The 21660-nt window shown below is 35.7% G+C and overlaps 1 protein-coding gene across 1 annotated transcript in view; it reads right to left on the reverse strand.

Annotated features, from left to right (window-relative positions):
• Positions 1 to 431: 431 nt before the first annotated feature.
• RFX6 (regulatory factor X6) overlaps positions 432 to 21660 on the reverse strand; it is a 51615-nt gene continuing 30386 nt past the window's right edge. Inside the window, exons 7-19 of the mRNA XM_036925015.2 lie at positions 20286 to 20393; positions 16961 to 17038; positions 16732 to 16845; positions 14611 to 14660; positions 12062 to 12221; positions 11017 to 11161; positions 9623 to 9732; positions 8572 to 8689; positions 6984 to 7106; positions 6124 to 6330; positions 4531 to 5043; positions 3478 to 3690; positions 432 to 1135 (exon numbers count right to left, since the gene is read on the reverse strand). Of these exons, the coding sequence (XP_036780910.1) occupies positions 960 to 1135; positions 3478 to 3690; positions 4531 to 5043; positions 6124 to 6330; positions 6984 to 7106; positions 8572 to 8689; positions 9623 to 9732; positions 11017 to 11161; positions 12062 to 12221; positions 14611 to 14660; positions 16732 to 16845; positions 16961 to 17038; positions 20286 to 20393 (2115 nt within the window). The 3' untranslated portion in view covers positions 432 to 959. The remainder of the gene's footprint in view (positions 1136 to 3477; positions 3691 to 4530; positions 5044 to 6123; positions 6331 to 6983; positions 7107 to 8571; positions 8690 to 9622; positions 9733 to 11016; positions 11162 to 12061; positions 12222 to 14610; positions 14661 to 16731; positions 16846 to 16960; positions 17039 to 20285; positions 20394 to 21660) is intronic.

Here is a 21660-nt window from a genome sequence, read left to right on the forward strand (position 1 = left end):
GGTGTATCAAATTGTATTAATTTATATGTAATGACTACTTTCCTTCTAAATTTGTCTTTGCATCTAGATGATTCCCGAACAGTCGCTTTCAGTTTCTAAAGCAAATAACTCAATTTAAGATTTCTTCCAAATCTATAGGACTTCAGTCTACAAGCCACAATTTCCTTATACTTGTATGCATGGATATGATATGTAAATGCTCTTGAATTATGGTGATTTGACCAAACAATTCGACCAAAAGGAGCTTCGCCTGCAAATCCCCAGCATTCTTCAGAAACCCTAACAGCAACCAAGCCAAAAAAAATATTTTCATATTTTATTTATTTATTATCTTTTTTAAATAAAGAAGGAAAGCATTTATAATCTCCATTCAGTTACATAGAATTGGAATACTGCTATATAGCAGAAATCATCACACTGATGCACAGGAATTGAAAGTCAAGCAACTTTGGTCTAGGTTGAACTGAATTAAGTCTTGACCTTGTAAACAGTTCCATAGGAGGTAGAACATACACATTTGACTTTTTGTCAAATAAGGGATAGTAAACAATGATTCTGAGATCCTAATAAATTAAAGGTATTTTGAAACATTAAATAAGCTTTTTTCTTTTTTAGAAACCAAAGATGAAACAGCACACTGATTTTCAATAAATTAGGAAGTAAAATATTAAATCTCCATAGTTGAAATGTTTGTATCTTCAAAGCTCCACTGGTTCCATTTTGATAATGTTTGAAACTATGATTAATAATGAGATGACTTTTTAAACAATTTGTGTGCTAGGAAATTGCTGCAAGTATCTCCATTCATTGTGGGACAATCCATACTTCTGTACCAGTGACTTGAAATACTATGACCTGCCACTGCATATTCCATTTTCTTTACTCAATGGCAGTCTGAGTGAATAATATTTGAGCAGTAGAAATTTTTAAAGTTTCAATCCCCACCCAACATTGTCGGCTTAATTGCCTCCAGCCGCTGTTCCCATGAACACAGTGTTGATGGGTGGTAAAGAAGACACCATTTCTCTACCACTTGCTCCGTGGGAGTGCAGGGTTTCTTGAGCAGGATACTGACTGGGAGTTCCATACATACACTGGGATGAGGAGGAAGGAATTGGGATTTGCAAGCTGGATGCTGTGAAGGAAAATATAAACAATTATAAATTGATTGGCATTTTCTGTTTCTGGAAATGTCGTTCACTTTAAGCGTCTGTATTTACTTTTGTATTTAGCACCCATATCTGCATTAAATTTGAGTGTGTATGATTTCTTAGATTAATCCTCATTTTTTCCTCCTGGCTGTTCTCCCAGTTGTTTTTTCTTCTACACACTTCACAAAGAAAACTCAATTTCAAACTTAAATTCAGACAACTTTATCATCAAAATATATCTCCAACCTACCTCCTCTTTCCATCTTCACCTCCACAACTGTTGTCCAAACCACCATCTTTTTTTACCTAGACCAACACAGCAGCTTCTAACTGGTGGCCTCCTGACCCTCACCTTGGCCCTGCCCTCTCACACTGCAGGATAATCTTGTTGAAGTGAACATTACATTGTTATTCTCCTTCTCAAATGCTACAGTGACTTCCCACTGCTCTCAGAACAATATCCAAGCTCCTTGTCCTGGTTCACAACATCCTATGTGAATTGGTCTCTGCCTTCTGATTTATTTTGCTACACTCCCTTCATTCACCACCCTCAAAACACACTGGCCTTCTTTATGCCTATTGAATTTTCCACACTTATTTCCATTTGAGAGATTATGCACTTGCCGTTTCTTCTGCCTACGACTCCAAGGAAGAATCGTCACATCATTGCTTCCTTACCAATTCAAATGTTCCTGCCTCAGGATTCCTTCCCCAAGGACCATAACAGAAGGAGCACCTCCATCACCATCTGCCATTCTACCCTATTTAACTGATTTCACAGTACCTGAAATTATCTTTTAAATGCATTTGTTTGTATATTTATTGCCTTGTCTCTCCCTACCACAATGCAAACTTCTCACAGACAGAAACTCTCACATAGAATAAAGTTTGGCATATAGCAGTAGGTTTTAAAAAAAAAAAAAATGACTAACTGGCTCACTAACACTACATTTCCTGCATTTATGGTTGCTGCCTTTTCATTGCTGTTTCATTTTTCTACGGTCTTCTCTGCCACTAAAAACCAGGCTTTATAACTAAGGAAACATATAGTGGGTGCTGACTCCCCTTGCACTACTTACCCACTTACTATTTTCCCACTTTTCACCCAGAAGCCCTCTTTGCAACTTGTAAGCCAGCTCTGACAACTAAAGCTTAGAATCCATCTCACACCCAAACTATGTCCCATCAAAGCTTCCACTATCTCTGCAAGCAAACAGAACTAATAGTAACAATAGCAACACAGTACATTTTAGTCTCACGGTGAGGAAACTTCCTGAAGTGGAATTTTCTGCTTCATTAGAGTAACCTAAAAGCAATGACCATCTGCAGATAACATGAGATGAGCTGCTAGACTCTGCCCAGGGAATGTCTGTGATAGTCTCAGGAAGGAGAGAAGTGCTTCCCATTGAATTATTGGAAAAGCACACTCAGCGGGGAAAGATGGAATTTATTCCATTTTTCCTTATGCTCCACTTGGTTGTCAATGCCCTTTACTTATGCTGGTGTGAAGTCAGTTCCACTGAAAGCTTTCAGCCATGTCACATCAACAATAACTCTCTGCCTTGATGCTTACAGGCATATATACTTGCCCTGTGATACCTTACTAGGAACTAAGTCTACACATATGCTTTTGCCCCTTTTATATTCACTAATGTATTGAGTTCCTACTATGTGGCAGACCCTTTGCTGGCTGCTGGTGATGCATCTAGTACAAGTTTCAGGATTTTCTTGGGGACACCAACATGTTTGGAAGAAGGTGCTAGGGGGCTTCATAACAAACACACTGTTTTTGCTTGTTTTTACTTAAACTGAATGCTACAGAACAACACAAATAGCAACATTTTCTAGAGGTGTCTAATCACATTTTACATACAACTGAGAAAGTGATAGTAACCTCCATTACAAGCCACCATTTTTTTAAACTTGGATTGGTTTTAGGGTACTGATGGAGATTATGGGGTCCAGAAACCTCTTGGACTACTTCTTGTTCCAATGGGAAATAAAATGGAATGAGAAAAACACATAATTTCCATCCTTGTAAAACTTCAGTCTTTTAGACTGCATTCAACAGGTTATATTATTTTTTTTGCATCCAAAATAGATGACAGCTATTCTTTTTTTGGAAAGAATAGCAGATAGACCATAGGGTGCACAGGAACATATACTGAGAAATGTTGAGACTGTTACTAACAAGTACAAAAATAGTAATTTCAGATCCAAAGAATAAATCAACAGTTCACCTCAATAGTCACCTTCCAAAGTACTACTGCATACCTGAGGTGATCAACTTTGTGAAATGTTTTCAAGAACTATTGAAACAATTTACCTACTACAGGAGTTCGACATGCAACTGAAGGTGACGTGTCTGCATAAAATGAGCTGGTCTGCTTTCTACTACTGTCATCTAAAATGTTAAGTGGATCATGGATGTCACTGTACGAAGGCAGTGAGCGAACACTGCTGATGACAGAAACGTGTTGATTCACCATTGATCCAAGTCTATGAGACTCTGGGTAGTTTATGTTGCTTCCATAGTATCCTACAACAGAAAATGTCAGGAGTGCGCCATTAACTTATTACAAAGAATATTCCTGGAAGGAAAAAAGGAACAAGGTAATAGGAGAAAGCCTTAAAGATAGCACAAATGTAAATACTACATTAATATGTACATTTACTATAGAGTTGGATTTGTGCTTATAAACGGATATGGTTCACATACTTTTTTTTTATTTAAAAAATACACAGGAGCTATCCTATTATTAATTACTGAGATATAAGACTTTCATATTTCCCTTATTTAAGTTAACAAGATCTGCCTATGAAGAGAAAAAAGCATTATTAGCCTTTCACTACTTATGAAATACCAATTTTATTTACAGATTCCTTATTCTTGGAGATGGACTGGCCTACACTTAAGAGAACACATAAGAGGAGCCTCTGAAGAAAGCTGGCTTTGGTGGCTGAGGACATCCACGGGTCTTTCTGACTCCCAAACTTCAAGTGTTTTATCAGCCTAACAGGAGGCACTGTTTCAGTCCTATCTTTAAGATCTGCTGTTAGTTCTCCAGAAGAAACAGTATTCACTACAAGTATTTTCAAAGGACAGAACATTAGTTTTTTGGGCTATGAAGGCTGGTTTCACACATAAGGCTGGACATAATACTCTTTCATCATGTGTTGCATTTAGTAGGGCAGCTTAACAGAACCACAAGAATTAGAGATATGTTTGTATGAGGCAGAAATTAACTCCAAATGTCTACGATTCTATGATCTTTAGAAACTTTACATGGAATTAAATGCTACTCAGAAGAAATCAATATCTAATTTTGCCTTATTACCATCTCAAAAACCAGGAAAAGTTCTTTAAAAATTTCAATACCATTGGGCGAATTAGGAGGCAATGTGGCTCCTTGGCAGCTGGCAGCCCCTGTGTTGCTCAGGAAATTGAAGCTTCCCGTGTTTAAAAACTGCATACTGTGTGAATCTTGGCCATGTGGGGACAGTCCATAACTGGAAGGTGGTCGAGAATTATATGGAGAGCCAGCACAGCTGCCACTGAAGAAGTCTCTAGAGAGCTGCTGTTCACTCCAGGCCATGCATCGGCCATGCTCAGGGCAGTGAGAATAGAGTCCTGTTGGGGGGTGAGGCTGTGCCCTGTACACAGTCTGATAGTTAGAATTGGTCCCATAAAAGTCGTGGTTGACTTGAGGGTGAGTAGGATAAATGGCGTCTGGGTATGCTGGGCAGTCCAACGGGGCTGACAGTCCTGGGCCCACACCTGGAGGTCGGCCTGCCATTGGCCCCTGGTTTATGACGCTTCCTCGGCTTGCCACGGCCGGAGAAATGGGTGGTGTCATCAGATGGCCCGCACTCTGAGGAAGCTCCATTTGACCTGAAAGAAGTTACCAGAGTATTCACTAGTGGCATATTAAAATAGATAGTCTCATATCTTTAAAAGTTATTCAAAAGATTAATAATATACCCTTTTCCTAACTTGGTTCATTCCACTCTCCAAAAATAAAGGAATTGGGAAACACCAAAATTATAGGTTTAAAGGGCACCATCACAAAGACATGTATATTTCACAATAGTGACAATGTTTAGAGTAGGTGACTATGGAATAAAGTCTGTGATGGCTTCCATGGGTATAGAGCTCAAGCTTGGTAAGGGCAAGGGGGGTCTGCTGGTCACATTTTTCCATAATTAAAAAATAAGCTGAATGTTAAATGGTTTGATTTTTAGGGTAAAAAACAAGGCAATAGTATCAAAATGACCATGGCTTCAAAGCAGCCAATTCAACACATCATGCAAACACCACTGATGAGCAACAAGTTATGAATGTTGCCAACTCACTGGGTCTCAGATTTTCCATTGGTGGAGTTAGGCACCCGAACTACAACACCCTTCCAGGTTTAAAATTCTGTGTGTCCAGTGATGTGTATGAAAGCATTTCACAAAAGACATCAGACAATAAACACACTTAAAAAGTATTACCTACTATCTAGTTCAAGCCATGAAACATTCAAATTGACAAAAAGGGGACCCTAGGCTAGAAAGGAAAATTATTGTAAGGGTTATCCCAAAATGGCCAAATCTACTTTTTAATGCATGAGAAATAAAGTCTCTTAAAAAGCTGAAAATAAAGAAACCACCCACTTTTTGACTCTCAAATATCTTAAGGATTTTATGTACACCTAATCTGTTTTCTTCCACTAAATGAAAGTAACAAATTACTTGTACTTCTGATATAACTACATGTGTCAAAGTATGATACCTATGTTAGTAATGGTATTGATAAAAATGTGAATGAAAAGATCACAAAAATATTATAAAGTTCTATTATAAGTCAATTAAGATAAGCCTTTTTTAGTCTTGGAATGCCTGGAGCTTGCCAGTTTTAAGAAAACAAAGGAATAGGCTTCCATGAGATACACTGAAGTCTATTGGTTTTCTAGGTTGTTTCACAGCATACCTGTGAGTGGCATGCTGTCTGTATTACCAGCAGGGAACGAGTGCAGAACAGAGGGTAAGCCTCCAGGTTGACTGGATGACAAGGGAAGATAGGTGGTTTCCACGTGGCTCTCATTCTTCACAGTGTCACTGGAAACAGTACTCCCTTTATTACGATTGGCCAGAAAGCATGAACTCGGAGAAGCAGTGAAGGCAGCTTTACTTGCATCTGGAAAGATTTTTTTTAAGTGGGGAAGCTACATCATTCTCATATTCCCAGTAGATAAGCCCAAGTTAAATAAAATAAAAATGTTGTAGGATTGTGTCATAAATCTTCAAACTCCTAAGAATGTTTTCCATGGGAAACAAGGCTGGCGGATCCCTGGTCTTGGCAGTGGTGCTGGTTTTTGTTAACTGTATATTTGTGGGTGTAGGTGTGTTCTGTATTGAATAATCCACTCGGAAGGGCTGCCTTCAAAATGCAAGTCACCACATCCCAAATAGATATGTTCCCTTTCTTCTCTAAAGTTCTATAAAACTTATTTCTATACAATTTATAAAGTGATATACCACATGTGTGGTCTTGAATTATAGTTACTTTTTGTATTATAGTCACCTCACAATTTTACCTAAGTTCTCAGAAGTTAAGAGCATCGTTTTTGTATCCTTCAGACTTTGCAATAAAGTTCTTTGACTACTCTATGCATAAACAGGGGAAAATAAAATTTCTAACTCCAACAGTGTTAGAATACTGTGCCAGTGGTGACATGTTTGTGGAAAAATTCTGAGACTGTTCTAAACTCACAGAATGTGTGCTTACAAATTTTTGAACTTCAATTTAAACAAAGAAATATGTAAAACAAGATACACATTTAAAAATACCTGAATTCTTCATATACTTGTCCAATAAATTCTGTAACTCCTGTTCTTTGTCATTATTAAACTGGGTCTCCATGGCCAGGAGAATGTATTCATCAAGAAGCATTCGGATCAAATGGAAAGAACCTTGTTTACAAATGGAGTGTGGGGACAGAGTATTTCAAGACGAAATTAGAGAGAGAGAAAAAGAAGGAAGGAGAAAGAGAAATCAAGTTATCTTTGTGACCATCTCGCAACACTTTACAAGGAGCAACTGAAATAAACAAATACTTGTTGGACTTTAAATGACCTGCTAAGACCAACATGCTTAACTTGGGTCTCTAATCTTTCTGTGAACTGCCTGCCCAGCTCACTGTGTGTGCTGTCCTGCCAGCACTTTGGCCACTAATTACATCAAAGGAAAATACGGATGAAAGTGAGACATGCTTTATGCTTTAAGAGGGCACACACTGGAGTGTGATAAGCTTTAACCTGAGGAGAATGAGCTCTACTCTGCCCTATTTCTGTTTACTTTGTACTAAATAATTAGACAATAGCCAACATGGTCTGGAAAAGTATCAAGTAAGAAGATGTCTTTCTAGCCTGAAACAAAATGCTCTTTGATTTGAAAAAAAAAAAAAAAGAGTAATTTTCATGTGGAAGATGTCCTTGAAAACCTCAAACTTCTTTGAACTATTCAACAGATTTCCCAACAAAAGGTCTTTTTTCATAATAAAGTTAGGCTTCAATGTTGTGCATTTTAAGAAACCTTAAATATATAAACAAGATATTTCCAACAATATACTCAATGCATTTTGTTCATCTCTTAATACAAGTTCACTGATTTTATCTAATTCCATTGAAGGTTAAATTTAAAACAATTTAGTTTTATAATGGGAAGAATTTCTATTTTATAATGTGAAGAAATTCTGAAAATGCAACTCCTAAGCACAGAACTGTCCATGAGAGAGCATTATTACTTCAAACTAAGAATTCCAGAAATTTTAGGAAAAAAGAAGGTATTCAATTTTTGAAGAAGTGAACTTGACTCAATTTGTTCCACAGGTCACATAGAGCTGGAAAAATGATTCAGAAACATAGAAGAGTATGTCTCTAAGCTGCTCTTTGATTCTTATAGGGCAGCTTCACAGGTTCCCAGAAAAAATGCAAAAATTTGCCATGTTGCAAAGAGTAGTGTCTTTGAAAAATAATGTATTAATTATTGTTTATTTGTTTAACAAAGAAAATTTTATCCAAGCACTGATAGAATGTAATGATAACAGCCATTCATTAAGCGTTCACTGGGTACCATGCAATGTGCTTCCATAGGCAGCATTTCATCCAAGTGCACATGACCTCTGAATGGAACATTCCCAATCTTCCACAATGAGCAGACTAGCTGAGGAGAGTCCAAGCCAGAGAGAAGCAATGTTCAGATCTTACTGCATGTGCCTGACTCCAAACCCAGGCTCACAACAACCATTCTCTAGTCACTTGATAGTTAGATTTGAGAAATGATAGTGCCACATGTTTACAAATTGATAGGAAATGTGAATGGGGGAACAAATGACATCATTCACTTAAGGAGAATTTCATAAAGCACATATGGTACCAAAACTGGACGCATTGTTCAGTGTGAGATTATGCATTACTCGAGCACCAAAAAAGCTCCACTTCAGCAGAAAATCTTGAGCCCTCTTCTTTAATGATCTTCCATTTTGTTTGCTTGTCTAAAGGTAAAGGAACAAAATGAAACTATAAAATTTGTCATCTGATTACTACCTGTACCCTACAGAAGATCAAGAGGTAGATAAGCTGACAAATGGACAGATGGCATGGCATGCATTTATTTCATCAAATAAAATTTTCTTCCCAGGGATTTCAATTTCAGTCTGTCTTTGGTCTTGTTTTTAAGATTAAAAGATCTGTAATCTGTATGGTTTTGCTCCCTAATAGAATTGGATAACAAAATGAAATGATTTACAAAATATTTTATCTCTTAATTTTCCTTTGACAGAACTTAAAAAAGAACAGAAGGTGAAGTGTTAGAAAAGGGTTGTATATTTCTGTGAATGATTAACTCTGACTTCTCTAGTCCTGAATGATAATCTGTTTTCCTTCCAGGAGAAAAAAAGTCTCTACACTATAACTAGTTTCCTTGATATGGAATAGCTAACACCAACTAGTGATGGATATATTTGTTCTTATTGCCTTGTTTCATGATGGATGACTTGAAGGTTAACTAAAAGAGCTGAAGAAACAAAATACTGAGTTCCTGTTAAAAAATGTAAATACTTAAAACCATATTTTCTATCAGCATTTATGAAACTTGCTTTTTTAGGAAAGGGTCAGAAGTTTCCAGCTTCTAAGTTTAGCTTTCACTACCTCAGCTGTAATATTGATTGATATGACATAGTGTCTTGTGGTTCTGCATCAAGAAACAATACATAGAATTGAGTCCATGCCCAGCACTCCCAAATCTGGCATATTTCTCATTTTGATATTTGGGCTGTCTTATTTGTAAGGCTTCAAAAGCTTTTCATAACACTTTTACACACAGCTGGACACCCCTCCCCCACCATTCAAGAAGTGACAATCAGTTCACATTTACTACAAACAAATATTACAAAAATTTGTTTTCTGAATCTGTCATTGAAAAATACCTTAATAACTCTCTGTTCTACCACAGTATCCAACCATTCAATAAAAGCCTCCACGGTGGCATTCTTCTTAAGGAGATCTTTCAGTTCCTGGAAAACTGTGATAGAGTCATCTGCCATAGAAAAAAGGAGAGAAAAGAAGCAAGATATTGTGCTCTACTTTGAACCCTAAAGGTAAGAATCATTAACTGTATAGCATAGAAAAGAAAGACGGATAGAGTATTAAATGTGTTAAAGGAATTGGTTTCATATACTGAGAACAATAACAAAAAAAATTTAGTTTTTTACTTTCCAAAATTTTAATCATAAGTATATGTATTTTGGTATATATTGTAATATAGGCTTATATGTTATATAAGCAGGTGTACACTAGGGAAGAGTAAGTTGTCAACATAGTTCATTATTCATTTTTACTCCAATGCTTTCATTAAAAGCACCAGATTAGTTGAAAGCTAATGAATAAACTAAGCTATACTTCTGGATCTCTTGCTTTTTGAAATTTTCAGTAGAAATTAAATTCCACCCTGCAGAACTGAGCCACTTACGTGAATAATCTTTTGTCATGTAAAAACTAAAGGGGCAGTTTAAACTATCATTTCATTAAAGAGTGAGGTTTACTGAATTCCAAAGGGTAATACAATTTTATATTAGGAAACAAAAAGCAGGGCTGAGGTTGGCCTGTCCAGAGAGCAGTCCAGCATTTATGAGATGGCCTATCAGAGGCTGCACTTTTTGTCTTTCAGAGAGAAAGTTTGGGAGAAACTGTAGGCTTTTATCCCTTGGAAATTGACCCTGGTTGTCTAGTTGCACATATTAATTAACCTGGAAAATTCTGTCAGCTTATTCAAAGCTGAGTGGGAATTTCAGTGCCACATGGAGACATCATTTTGATATTCATCTTCCACCATATGACGCCCAGAGTGTAAAGCACATAGAAATGTGTGTGCGTGCAATGTAGAATTGAAAGAAAATTCACAAAACTCAGAACCATTTTTACTATTTCTGGATTATTTCTATTTTAGTTCCTTCTAGGCAATAAAATTATGGATGGATTTTACTTTCCTCTTAATAGTTTCTATATTTCCCAGTTTTTCCACAATCAGTAGGTACAACTGCTTTTAAATAGAGAACAATTTTTTAAATTAGAAATGTTTCTCTAATCCAGGTATGATTCTGTAGGGCACAGGGACATTGGGGAATGTCTGGAGGCATTGTTGATTGTCGTAACAGCGGGGGGAGGCTGAGACTGGCATCTAATGAGCAGAAGCCAGGGGTGTTGCAAACATCCTACAAAGTACAGGACGGCACCCTCCGAACCCCATCAAAGAGTAAACCTGCCCAAGATGTCAAGAGCACCAAGGTTGGGAAACGCTGCTCTAAACAAAGCGAAGACTTACGTTCAGTGTAGATATCAGATTCAGTGTCTGTGCTGCCAGAAATGGTGAGAAGGGCCTGAGATCCAATACTATTCAAATCAACTTTTTCAATATCAGCTATCATAGAATTCACAACATGCTGGTCAAAGAGAGCTGGTCTGGCAATCTGCATAAAGAAAGTAAGAAAGACACTAAACTATATCCTTGATTATCTATCTAAAAGATAGTTTTAGCTTTTACAGAAATAGTTTCTTGAGGGAACAATATCACTTATAACTGTTGTTTTAAGACTAAAAGCAATAACAGAGAGTCATGATCATCTCTGTTAAAAGTTTGAAAACAACTTCTGGAATTAGAAAATGACTGTTTTAATCCATGGTCATAAAATAAGGATTTGCAATATTGTATTTCTTACCTGGAACTATCCTAAGCTTGTCTTAAAAATTAAGGGGTATAGAAACCTTCATAAAGCTATAACAATCTGAGAAGAAGGAAAGTATATTTGAAAAATATACAAACATTTAATCCTAATATAAGTATTACTTTTTTTCTTCTTATTTAAAAGAGCCAAATTTGTACAGTTTAAAATGTACTGTGTTTTGAGGTTCTGCAATGTCAAGTATCACATGAGCTCCTTCCCCACAACCTTAATTTGTATTAGCTGGATTCATTGGGCAAATGAGAGTTTTGCACTTTGCATTCAGAAGGTTTTTTTTTTTTACTTTTTTCTCTGAAATAATTTTAAATTATCATTACAAAACAGTTATAAAGATGGTATTTCCTTATATATCTATCCAGCTTCTTCTAATGTTATCATCTTACATAAGTATTATATGTTACCAATGTCAGAAATTAATGTTAGTAAAATACTGGTAACTAAACTACAGACAAAATTGGAATTTCATCAGTTTTTCCATTAATGTCCTTTTTCTGCTCTAGCACTCACTCGGGGATCTCGCATTGCACTTAACTGCTGTTGACAGTCTCCAAACTAAGTTTGTCAGTCTGCTATCAGATGACTTTTTTTTGATTGGGTGGCTCAAATACTCCCGGCTTACCAACGTACCTGAGCAAGATGTAAGAAAGATGTTTGTCGTTTCAGAGAAGACACAAATCTTCGCACAATAGGTATTTTCTTGTCAGTTAGAGCTTCTGGCAAGTTTTCCAAGGATGAAACAACCCACTGTTCCCAATTTTTAGCAAAATTTCTTATGTCTGCTAATAAGCTATAAAAAACAAGCTATGTGTTAAATGCTAAATTGTTCAAAATGTATTAAATAAATGTAGTTTAGTGGAGCTACACTAGTATTGCAATTTGCAAGAATATGATTTTGAAGTCATATAGACTCAGCCTGGTCTATCTGCCTTTTATCATCCTGCTCAAAATGCTCAGTCTCCTCAAGCTCCAGCTTCCTTGTTGGTTAAATGGAATAAGAATAGTATCCATGTCACAGTATTATTATGAGGCTTATATGCAGTAATTCACTGCAAGCACTCAGGTTAAAGTATGGCATGCAGAGTGACCAATAAATAATACTTTATTATTAATGTTAACTGATGATTCAATCATGTCCTATAAAATAGTTATGGGAAATATAAGGGTGTATCTAATTTTGCATATCTTGGCTACAAGAGACATCTTATAAGGATTATAACATCATTTCAGATATTTAATATTAGCTTTTAATAGCATATTTTTATAATCTAAATATAACTGTATGGGATAAATTATCAAAAATATTCTCATTATTGGAGTCTATTTAGAAAATTGCAAATGTTGTGCATATATTATGAAAAAAATACCAAAATTTAAAGTCAGTTAACAATATATCTCAACAAAACTATATTTCAATGAAACAGATTTAAATTGAAATTTGGGATGGTGCATATGTTAGGGAGAAGTGACATGACACAGGAAAAAGAACAAACCAAATTTGGAGTTAAACAGACCTCAATTAAAACGTAGGCTATGCTGTTTACTAATTAGCAGACTCTAGGCAAATAAATGAACCTGCTGCTCCATTTCCTCATTTGTGAATTTGGGATCATAACAGCTACTTTGAAATACTCTGACAAGTTGTGTTTTAAAAAAGTCCATTTGTTCGGTGATAAGGAACTGGATAAGCACAGCATTTCTCAGATGCTGGAAATCTACGTAACCACTTAAAAGGATAACGTTGATCTATATTTGTTGCTACGGAAAGATTTTCACAGTATACTGCAATAGTATGTATACTATGGTTCCATTTTATGAAATGTGTCTGTTTATAGATATTCCAAATAAAAAGTCTGTGACATGATAACCTAAAGGCATTAAGAATGTGGTGAGATTGTGAGTGATTCTTAGAATGTATTATGCATGTTTCTTGTTGTCTATAACAAACATGAACTACTTGCATACTTAAGATTTAAATACATAAATTGTCCACTTCAGGCGGTTGTAGGAATTAAGTAAAATAATTTATGTGAAGTCTCAAAGTTCATGTCGTGTTTAGTAAAGTTCAGCTATTATTACCATTAGTTACATGACTGGATGCCTGCCACCAAATAAGCACAGCCATTCTGCTGTGATATAGAAGGGTAAAGTGTACCTAAATCAGAGCTCAGATTAGATGTTTAAAGACTGCATATTGAAAATTAAAAGAAACTGTTGACTGGGCCAATACCAACCATTATATAAATAAATAAACAAATCTAGAAGAAGAGGTAAATCAAAAATAAAATTTGTTTTATTGATAATCATGTCTTTCTTGAGCATCAACTATGTCCACTCCTTTATGTATTTGTGCTCCAAAATACTAAAATAAATTTCATTATTTCATAAGACTTCATTTTCAAAGAAAAATTTGACTTCTTTTTTCAAGTTTCTATTGTTCTCACATCAGAAAAGGCTTTGTGAAAAATGTTCAAGTATCATTTCAATTTGATATTTTTTATTAATGTATAGTCACTATACAATATTAGTTCCATGTGTACAATATAGTGATTTGATACTTCAATACATTGTCAGCTGATCACAACAGTAAGTCTACATTATCATTTGTCACCAGTTGCCAGGGGAGAGGGAGTTGGGAAGAGGATCAGAAGGTACAAACTTCCAGTTATAAAATAAATAAGTTGGGGATGTAATATACATCATGGAGAATATAATTGATTTGATATCTTATTTCTTTTAGAAAGAAGGTGGTAATTCCATTATGCTACTTACTGATTTTACAATTAAAACCAAAGTTAATAATAAAAACAAAATAATTTCCCTTATAATTTTCATTATTGTGGTTATTTCTCATCAATTACTCTTATTTATCTTCCTCTAGCCAGTTCCCAATGAAGCACTTTCTCAGTATCTTGAAGGTCAACTACACAAGGTTTATTTTTCATGAGGGCAGCTCTCAAATTAAAGGGATTTCAGGATTGTTCCATCAATTTTTTCCACTGAGGTTTGAATATAATAAGCATTGAGGCACATCTCTGCCAACTAATAATACAAAGGGACAAGAACAGGAAAATAATCTTGGCAAAATGAATGAATTTCTACTTAATTTTTTTCTTTAACATATGTTTTAGGTTAAGCCCTATACTAAAAAACTATCATATTTTATTGACTGAACCTACCTTTCAGGCATTTCTTGCATTGTTGCAGGAATGAGTACATCTGTAAGAACCTTAATCACAGCAAAGGAGAGTTAACATAAATCCTTACTTAGCATTTTTACAGCAAGACACTTAGTTTTGTCAATTACTTTCTATTCCTAGCTTTCTAGAAAATAACATATTAACTCTTTTCTGAAAGTTATAGCGTTATCTCTAAGATGAGCATATGTCTGAGTAGTATGCTTGTGTGTATGTAAAAGGCAGAGGAAAGGGAAAGCTAATCATTGCAGGACGAGGTTAAGCAATTGTACTGGTTACAGCAGAGCTAGTTATCAGAACAGGAAGAATACTGAAAAGAAAGAACTGGACTGAGCCTTACCCACTAGTGAGTACTAGTAGGAAGAAAAAATTAGATAAGGCTGACTTATTCCAGCTCAGGATAAACCATGACAGAAAAAAGAGGTGGGGAACCAGATAAGATGTGAGCAGTGCAGACCCCCTAAGCTAGCTAATAAACTGGGTGGGCCAGCCTGGAGGAGAGGATCAAGAAATCTAGTGGAGAAAATATTTCAAAATGTGGGTAGACACTAGTTTACAAAGCCCTGAGTAGCCTACTTCAAAATGCACATGTATTCAGGCGTAAGAGGCAGTATTGTATATGTGCCCAGCATATTAGTTACCAATGAGTTGGCCTTGGTAATCACATACTGTTCTGTGGACTAAAAGCTGACCACCCTCCAGAGATGTAATGAAGATCTTGGCAGAAGCTCATTTTACACTGCTCTATTTATAGTGCTCACTGTCCTTCCCTGGTTCCACAGTGAGGAGGAAAAACTTGATTCATTTAAAGGTACTTAAATTGAGGATTTTTGTGTTGGACCCAAAGAAATAGACCAGTTGGAAGAGAAAAAAAAGTATGCTTTAAGGATATGACTTGGAGGTGTTGAATGATGGTACAAATGCTTTACCTTGATGGTGCCAAATGTGCGGGCATGAGTCCCAGGTCTTTCCTATATACTTACTCCTGGAGCCACCTCTTTCCCCGTTTTGGTTACTTCTTCAAGTATTAGACATTGCAGACAATCACTGAGTGCAAACTAAATCTTTTCTCTCTGAATAATGATTTTCTTACTTGACCTGGGAAAGTAAGACAGTCCTCACCTCCTTTGTCCTTCTTCAACTTGAACTAAAGGTGGAGAATACACTGTACTACTCTTTCATTTTCTTAATCAGTGGGTGAGCAAGAACTGAATGGGGGATGAAACTATGGGTACCCCATTCTGTTCAAGCCTACCTATCAATTCTTGGTAACAAAGTTGCTTCTGGACTGGTTTTATCTGGCTTCTGCTTCACTTCTTTGCAAAGCTGAGAACCTAATAGCATCAGCTAACTTAGAAGGGTTTTATTTCCTAAATGCTTAACAGGGCTCTAGCATGAATTTTCTTGCTGACTTAGATTGTGTTTTAAAAGGAAATCTTTTGTTTTTCCTTATGACAATTTAGGAGGTAAATGTAGACAAACTCACTTTAAAATATCCAGATCACAATCTATTTTTCTCCCTCAGCTTGGACCTTGTTGCTTCTCTGACTAGGGAACAGATTGTTGGCAAATCAGCTTCGCCCCCTTTCCCACCAGATATTTGGCCAGAAGGATAACCAAGTCATCCTTGTTCAGGATGTCTTCATGATCCTTCTCTAGACATTTGCAGATTCTTCTTTAGTTTGAGATCAGAATTGGAGATAAATGCATTAAAATTAGAGATTTCCAATAATTTCAAGTTATTAATCCCATAAAAGTGTTTAATTCTGCCTTTCCCCAAAACACTAATATGGTGGAAAAAACGTTATGTTATTTACTCTGAAAACACCTTAAATGGTTTATGAAAATTAAGTTTTCATATATTAGCACATCACATTTAGAATCATTCTTAATGGTAAACAGAAATTTATTGTGTTTCACTTAATATAAATTTGCATGAAATATATATACTATTAAACTGCTTGCTTTCTCATCAGAAGTAAAATTAATAGTGGATCTCTAGCCAGAAATAACAAATTTATGGAAAATACATTGCAAAAATTTATATAGAATGCTCTTTAAATAAATATATGATTTGTGTTGAAGAGACCCAAGAAAACTTACCTTATAAAGAATTGAGTCACAAACACAGAAAATGTCAATGATAACAGGGTTTTCAAGCAGGGGAAGAAGATGATCAGGCATTCCTTGCCAAAAGTGTAGTAAGAAATGCTGGATCTAGTTGCAGAAGAAAGAATCACTACATTACAATTTTTTCTCAACATGAGCTCATATAAAGAACAGGATAAGAAAGATGTAATATGGTCAGCAAATCATTCTTTGTCAGCCTTACCTCTTCAAAGTTTCCATTAATTGCATTGTCCAGGATGCACTGGCAGTGAGTTTTGTACATCATTATAAGGGTATCAACCTATTTCAAGAAAGAAAAACCTTAACACTGCTTCGACACTGCCTTCTTCTTTCCATGCATTCATTTGTTCATTCAATACACATTTTTTAAGCTCCTGTTATGTACCAGGCATTGTTCTCCATGCTGAGGAATCAAAAATAAAGCCACAATTCTTATTTCAAGGAGCTCACTGCCTGATGAATGGAGAAAGGCAATCAAATGGACAATTACAGTAGAGAATGATAAGGACGATTGAAAAAGGTGAGACTTTTAGGGAGCTTAGGGCCCAAACATTGTTTTAATTTTATTATTAAAGAAAATTACATTTGATTAGAGAAATAAATGTAAAATAGTAAAATACATCAACTCTTCCATCAATTTTAAGCAGGTCCTCGGGCAGCGTGGCCTAGCGGTTCCAGTTTCAGTTCCAGAGTGAGCTAAAGCAGTGCACCCAGCTCCTCCGCACTGCTTCCCGCAGGCCGCTTTGCCTCTCAGTAGAGCAGTAATAATATTACCCATATGGTGTGCCCGGCTCACAGTAAGACCTTACTACATAATATCTCAAATTAGTAATGATCTCAAAGAACTCACTTACTCAAAAGTAATTGAACATTAAGTGTCTCTTATGAAAATTGCATAGTTTAAAAGTTGAAAATATATTCTTAAGTTTTCAGTAGATTAGAACTAGATTACATTTAGAAAATAAACAATATTCAAATTAAAAGATTTTATAAACTAGAAATATCCCTCCCTGTTACCAGTTGTGTGGTCTATGTGAACAAGACCCTAGACCAGTACAAGAACAGAACTGAGAACTTCTAATAGGGTTGTTATGGGGACTAAATGAATTAACACAAATTAAGTGGTTGGACTTAGCCATAAATACATGTTAAGAAAGTGAAGTTAGCTATTTTTATCCTAACAGTAGCTAGGATGGTGATGCGGGTTAGTGTCCAATCCTAACCCTTTGCTCTCCGATCTTTATCCCTGCAGCCTACTAACAGCACACATCTTTGTGGTTTAGCTCAAAGTTGTTTAATGATGAGATGCAAATTACCAATCTACCCCCAAGGAGGTTTGCTGATTACAGGATACCTCTAGCAGGATATATCACCATTAATGCCTTTGAGACATACGTTAGGCAATGATATTGTATTTTTAGATAGGTCACCAAGATGTATTTTTTAAGTGAGGATAATGACAGCATGAAAGAGAGAAAGGGTTTCATAACTATTGTTAAAAATTACCCTTTTGATCCTTGAAATCGATTAAAATATATGTAAGCTTTTATTTTCACAAGTACTTCCATTTATTTGTGTTGAAATGTATTCTTTTTTACATAACCAAAAATTTTAAATCTATTGGTACATTTGTTTAATATTTACATAATCTTAGGACAATACATCTTTGTTGTAGTATAGTTTGCATTCTTCATAACCATATTTATGCTCAAGGTTTCTGAGAACAGACATCACATTAGAGAGGTCAGGAGTACAGGAAAAGCTTCTCTTCAGGAAAGCCAGCGAGCATGTGCTGACAGTGAAAACTGCCTTGAGTGACGTTGTGATGAGGCAGAAAGCAGGCCCCTCAGCTTCAGCCACCATGCCCCACTGGGGTCAACTTACTCCTGGGCAGTCTCCATCCTTCCTGCATCAAGAAAGCAGGTGCTCACAGTGCTTAGCTTCAGCCCCACCCAGCTTCCTAAGAACTGACAGGTTGCCTGGGGAAACTTGGCTATGGGCTAACGAGTGAACGGCAGGACCCAGCTGTCCACAAGACACAAAGAGTGTCTCATGATGGTGATGGGGTGCTTATGATGGGAATGAACTGAAAAATCAGCAGTTATTTAAGCATGTTGGTCGTTGAGTGCAAAATCATCTACAGAACATTTTTCAAGCTGACACAGGAATTCCTTGGAGGCAGCAGAGGATCTGAAATAAACCATTGGAACTTGTCCCTGACCTTTCTTCTTTTCAGTGTTGCTCTCCCCATCCTCCCTCCCTCACCAGGTATATTTACACAGCAAATGTCTTCATGATATGTTCGCATATGTGCAATCCTGTCCACAAGGGTGACCCAACAATACCTTCCCCCAAAGAACTATGTTCCCTGAGGTCCCCCTGATTTCCACAGGTTTCTGCACAAAGTGCCCCATGCTAACGTTTACCAGAGGCATCTCAGATCTTCAGTCATAATATCACACAGTATATCTTATACAGCTAAAAAATTGATGTGCTGACCCTGAAAGATGTGACAGGAGAGGAAAACAGTAGGAAGTGAACCCACGTCAGATCTGCTTGGAGTCAGCATCTGAGAATTATCTTCAATATTCCACCTATTCTTAACTGGGAGAATATGCCTTTCATTAGATGAACCCCAGAAGTTACTTGCATCTCTACTTATCTATCAATAGACTTTTTAAAAAAATTAAGGTGCTATTTTTATTTCCAGCTTCTACAGAAAGCTCATTACTAAAGTAATAAAGCTGAACATTAATGAATCATACTCCTCTATCTTTGCACCTCAAAAATATGAACTGACTTAATACAGTATTTCCTCAAATTCTAATGAAAAGTGATCTTTAATTGAAAGAAGAATGCAGAAATCATTATGCCCTGATTTAATAATGGATTTTGGTGTTAGCCAGTAGATAACCAGCAAATGACTCCAGAAGTTCAAAAATAGAGGAGGACTTTTTAGCCTTAGGCTTTACTACAGAAGCACTGAAAAGTCATACTGGAGGATTATTTATAAGCTGAATCCTATAAAGCTATTTCTTCCTTAACTTTCAAAAAAAATTTTGCAAAATAAGACAGCACATAATTTTAGAATTGGAAGGAGACTTTGTGATCTTCTAGGTATCTCCCCCTCAGTGCTGGGAATAAATTCTGTCCTAGAGAAGTGCTTTAAGGCTATTTACTAAAATGGAGCTAATCAAAAGCACAAAGCTTGTAATTAAAGAAACTGTATGTGATAGATGCATCCTAGTATTTTCTTTCTTGTTATAAGTTTCAAATAAAAAATAATCTTTAGTCTTTGGGTTTATTTTACCACCTTTTGATTATATACTATCATGGAGATGGTAAATAATTAATTGGAAAGTGCTTAATCGGTGCTAGTAAACATTTGTCCCTCCTATGAATCAGTCAATTGTGTTTGATTATGCAGATTTCTGACTGCTTCCTGCAAGTGCCATGAGATTCCCAGCAAACTGAGATATGGAACCAACATATCAGAAAATCAATAGAGAAGTATCTTTAATTGATACCTTGTCTTTAGAAATGCATCCTTGGTACACAAGGTGTTGAGCACTGGGGAATTCTGGAAGAAGTGTTCCAGTTTTTGAGCTAAGTGAATATTTACGAGTGAAGCCACCCTATAATTTAGAAAAATGAAAAGAAATAAATCATTATAAACTATATGGCTCCAAAGTACAATTGTAACAAAATAGAAACCTGTAACATTTCTTTCTTCAACCTGTAAACCATGACAAATTAGGAGATTTGGGTAAACTGTTTAGATCATGTAACTGAATAAATTAGATATGTCAACAGAATTATTGTTTTAAACCATAGTTAGTTTCTTAGGATATTTTTCCTATTACTTTGGATTGTACTTTTTGAACATTTGTCAGTTTTCACAACTTTTAGAAATTTAATTTTGGTTCACATTTGCTAATGGTAAAAGTTTTGAAATATCTACCTTTATAACTTGAAATCATTTTAACTATTAAAGGATGAAGAATTGCCAAATTCACTTTAGGATTACCAAATCATTTACAAAGTAAATGAAAAGATAAGTTAATGAATTTATTAACTTCAGACATAATTGATAGTAGAATTGTTTTTGGAGTTAAGTCTTGACTCTCAAATGAGTACTCTGGACTTTCCCACTTGAAACTTTCTTCACCCTAAATTCAGATATTTGTTGTTCTTTTGAATCCCTTGGGGAAAATACACTTCTATTAGTTTTGAGAATATTAGAAAAAGTGACAAAACTAATATATAATACTGCAAAAATAATACTCCCAAGAAACCCATACAGAAACAGATAGGGCATATTCATGACAGAACCAGATCCCTAGCAAATCAGTCATTACTATTCCATAAACAGAATTTTAACAAACCAGATTTCAGTCAAAAGTTTACACAAAAAATGAAATGGTAAATACAGTAAAGGAAGTTATGCCCACGGCAGGGACCAAATTTCTATCTTTTTCATTGCTTTCCCACTTTTTCTAGTTTTTGGGTTTCTTTGTCTCTGCACTATTGAAGATTTTACTGGTTAAAATCTTTACTGCTTACATAGGTAGATTGGATTCCCATCCTGTCTTCTCCTTCCCAAGCTTTGGAGATTCTTATAGATTTATCATGATAAACCAGGAAGAAATTGGGAGGACTTTTGGGTCATTAAACATCAGATACTTTAGAAACACCAGTTTCTTCTTGACTGGTTTGATATATGCTTTCAGACAAATTCGATATTAAAAGTTCAGTAGAAACTCATTTCTTTCAGGTTAGATTTTACTTTTTACCTTTGCTAAACTTTATTTTCAAGTATGTGTAGAGAAGGATTATTCTAATTAAATATTTTTTAAGAAATGAATAAAGAACTACTACACTACTAAATAAATGATTAACTAC

This window comes from Manis pentadactyla, chromosome 12, assembly GCF_030020395.1.
Source record: "Manis pentadactyla isolate mManPen7 chromosome 12, mManPen7.hap1, whole genome shotgun sequence".
NCBI lineage: Eukaryota > Metazoa > Chordata > Mammalia > Pholidota > Manidae > Manis > Manis pentadactyla.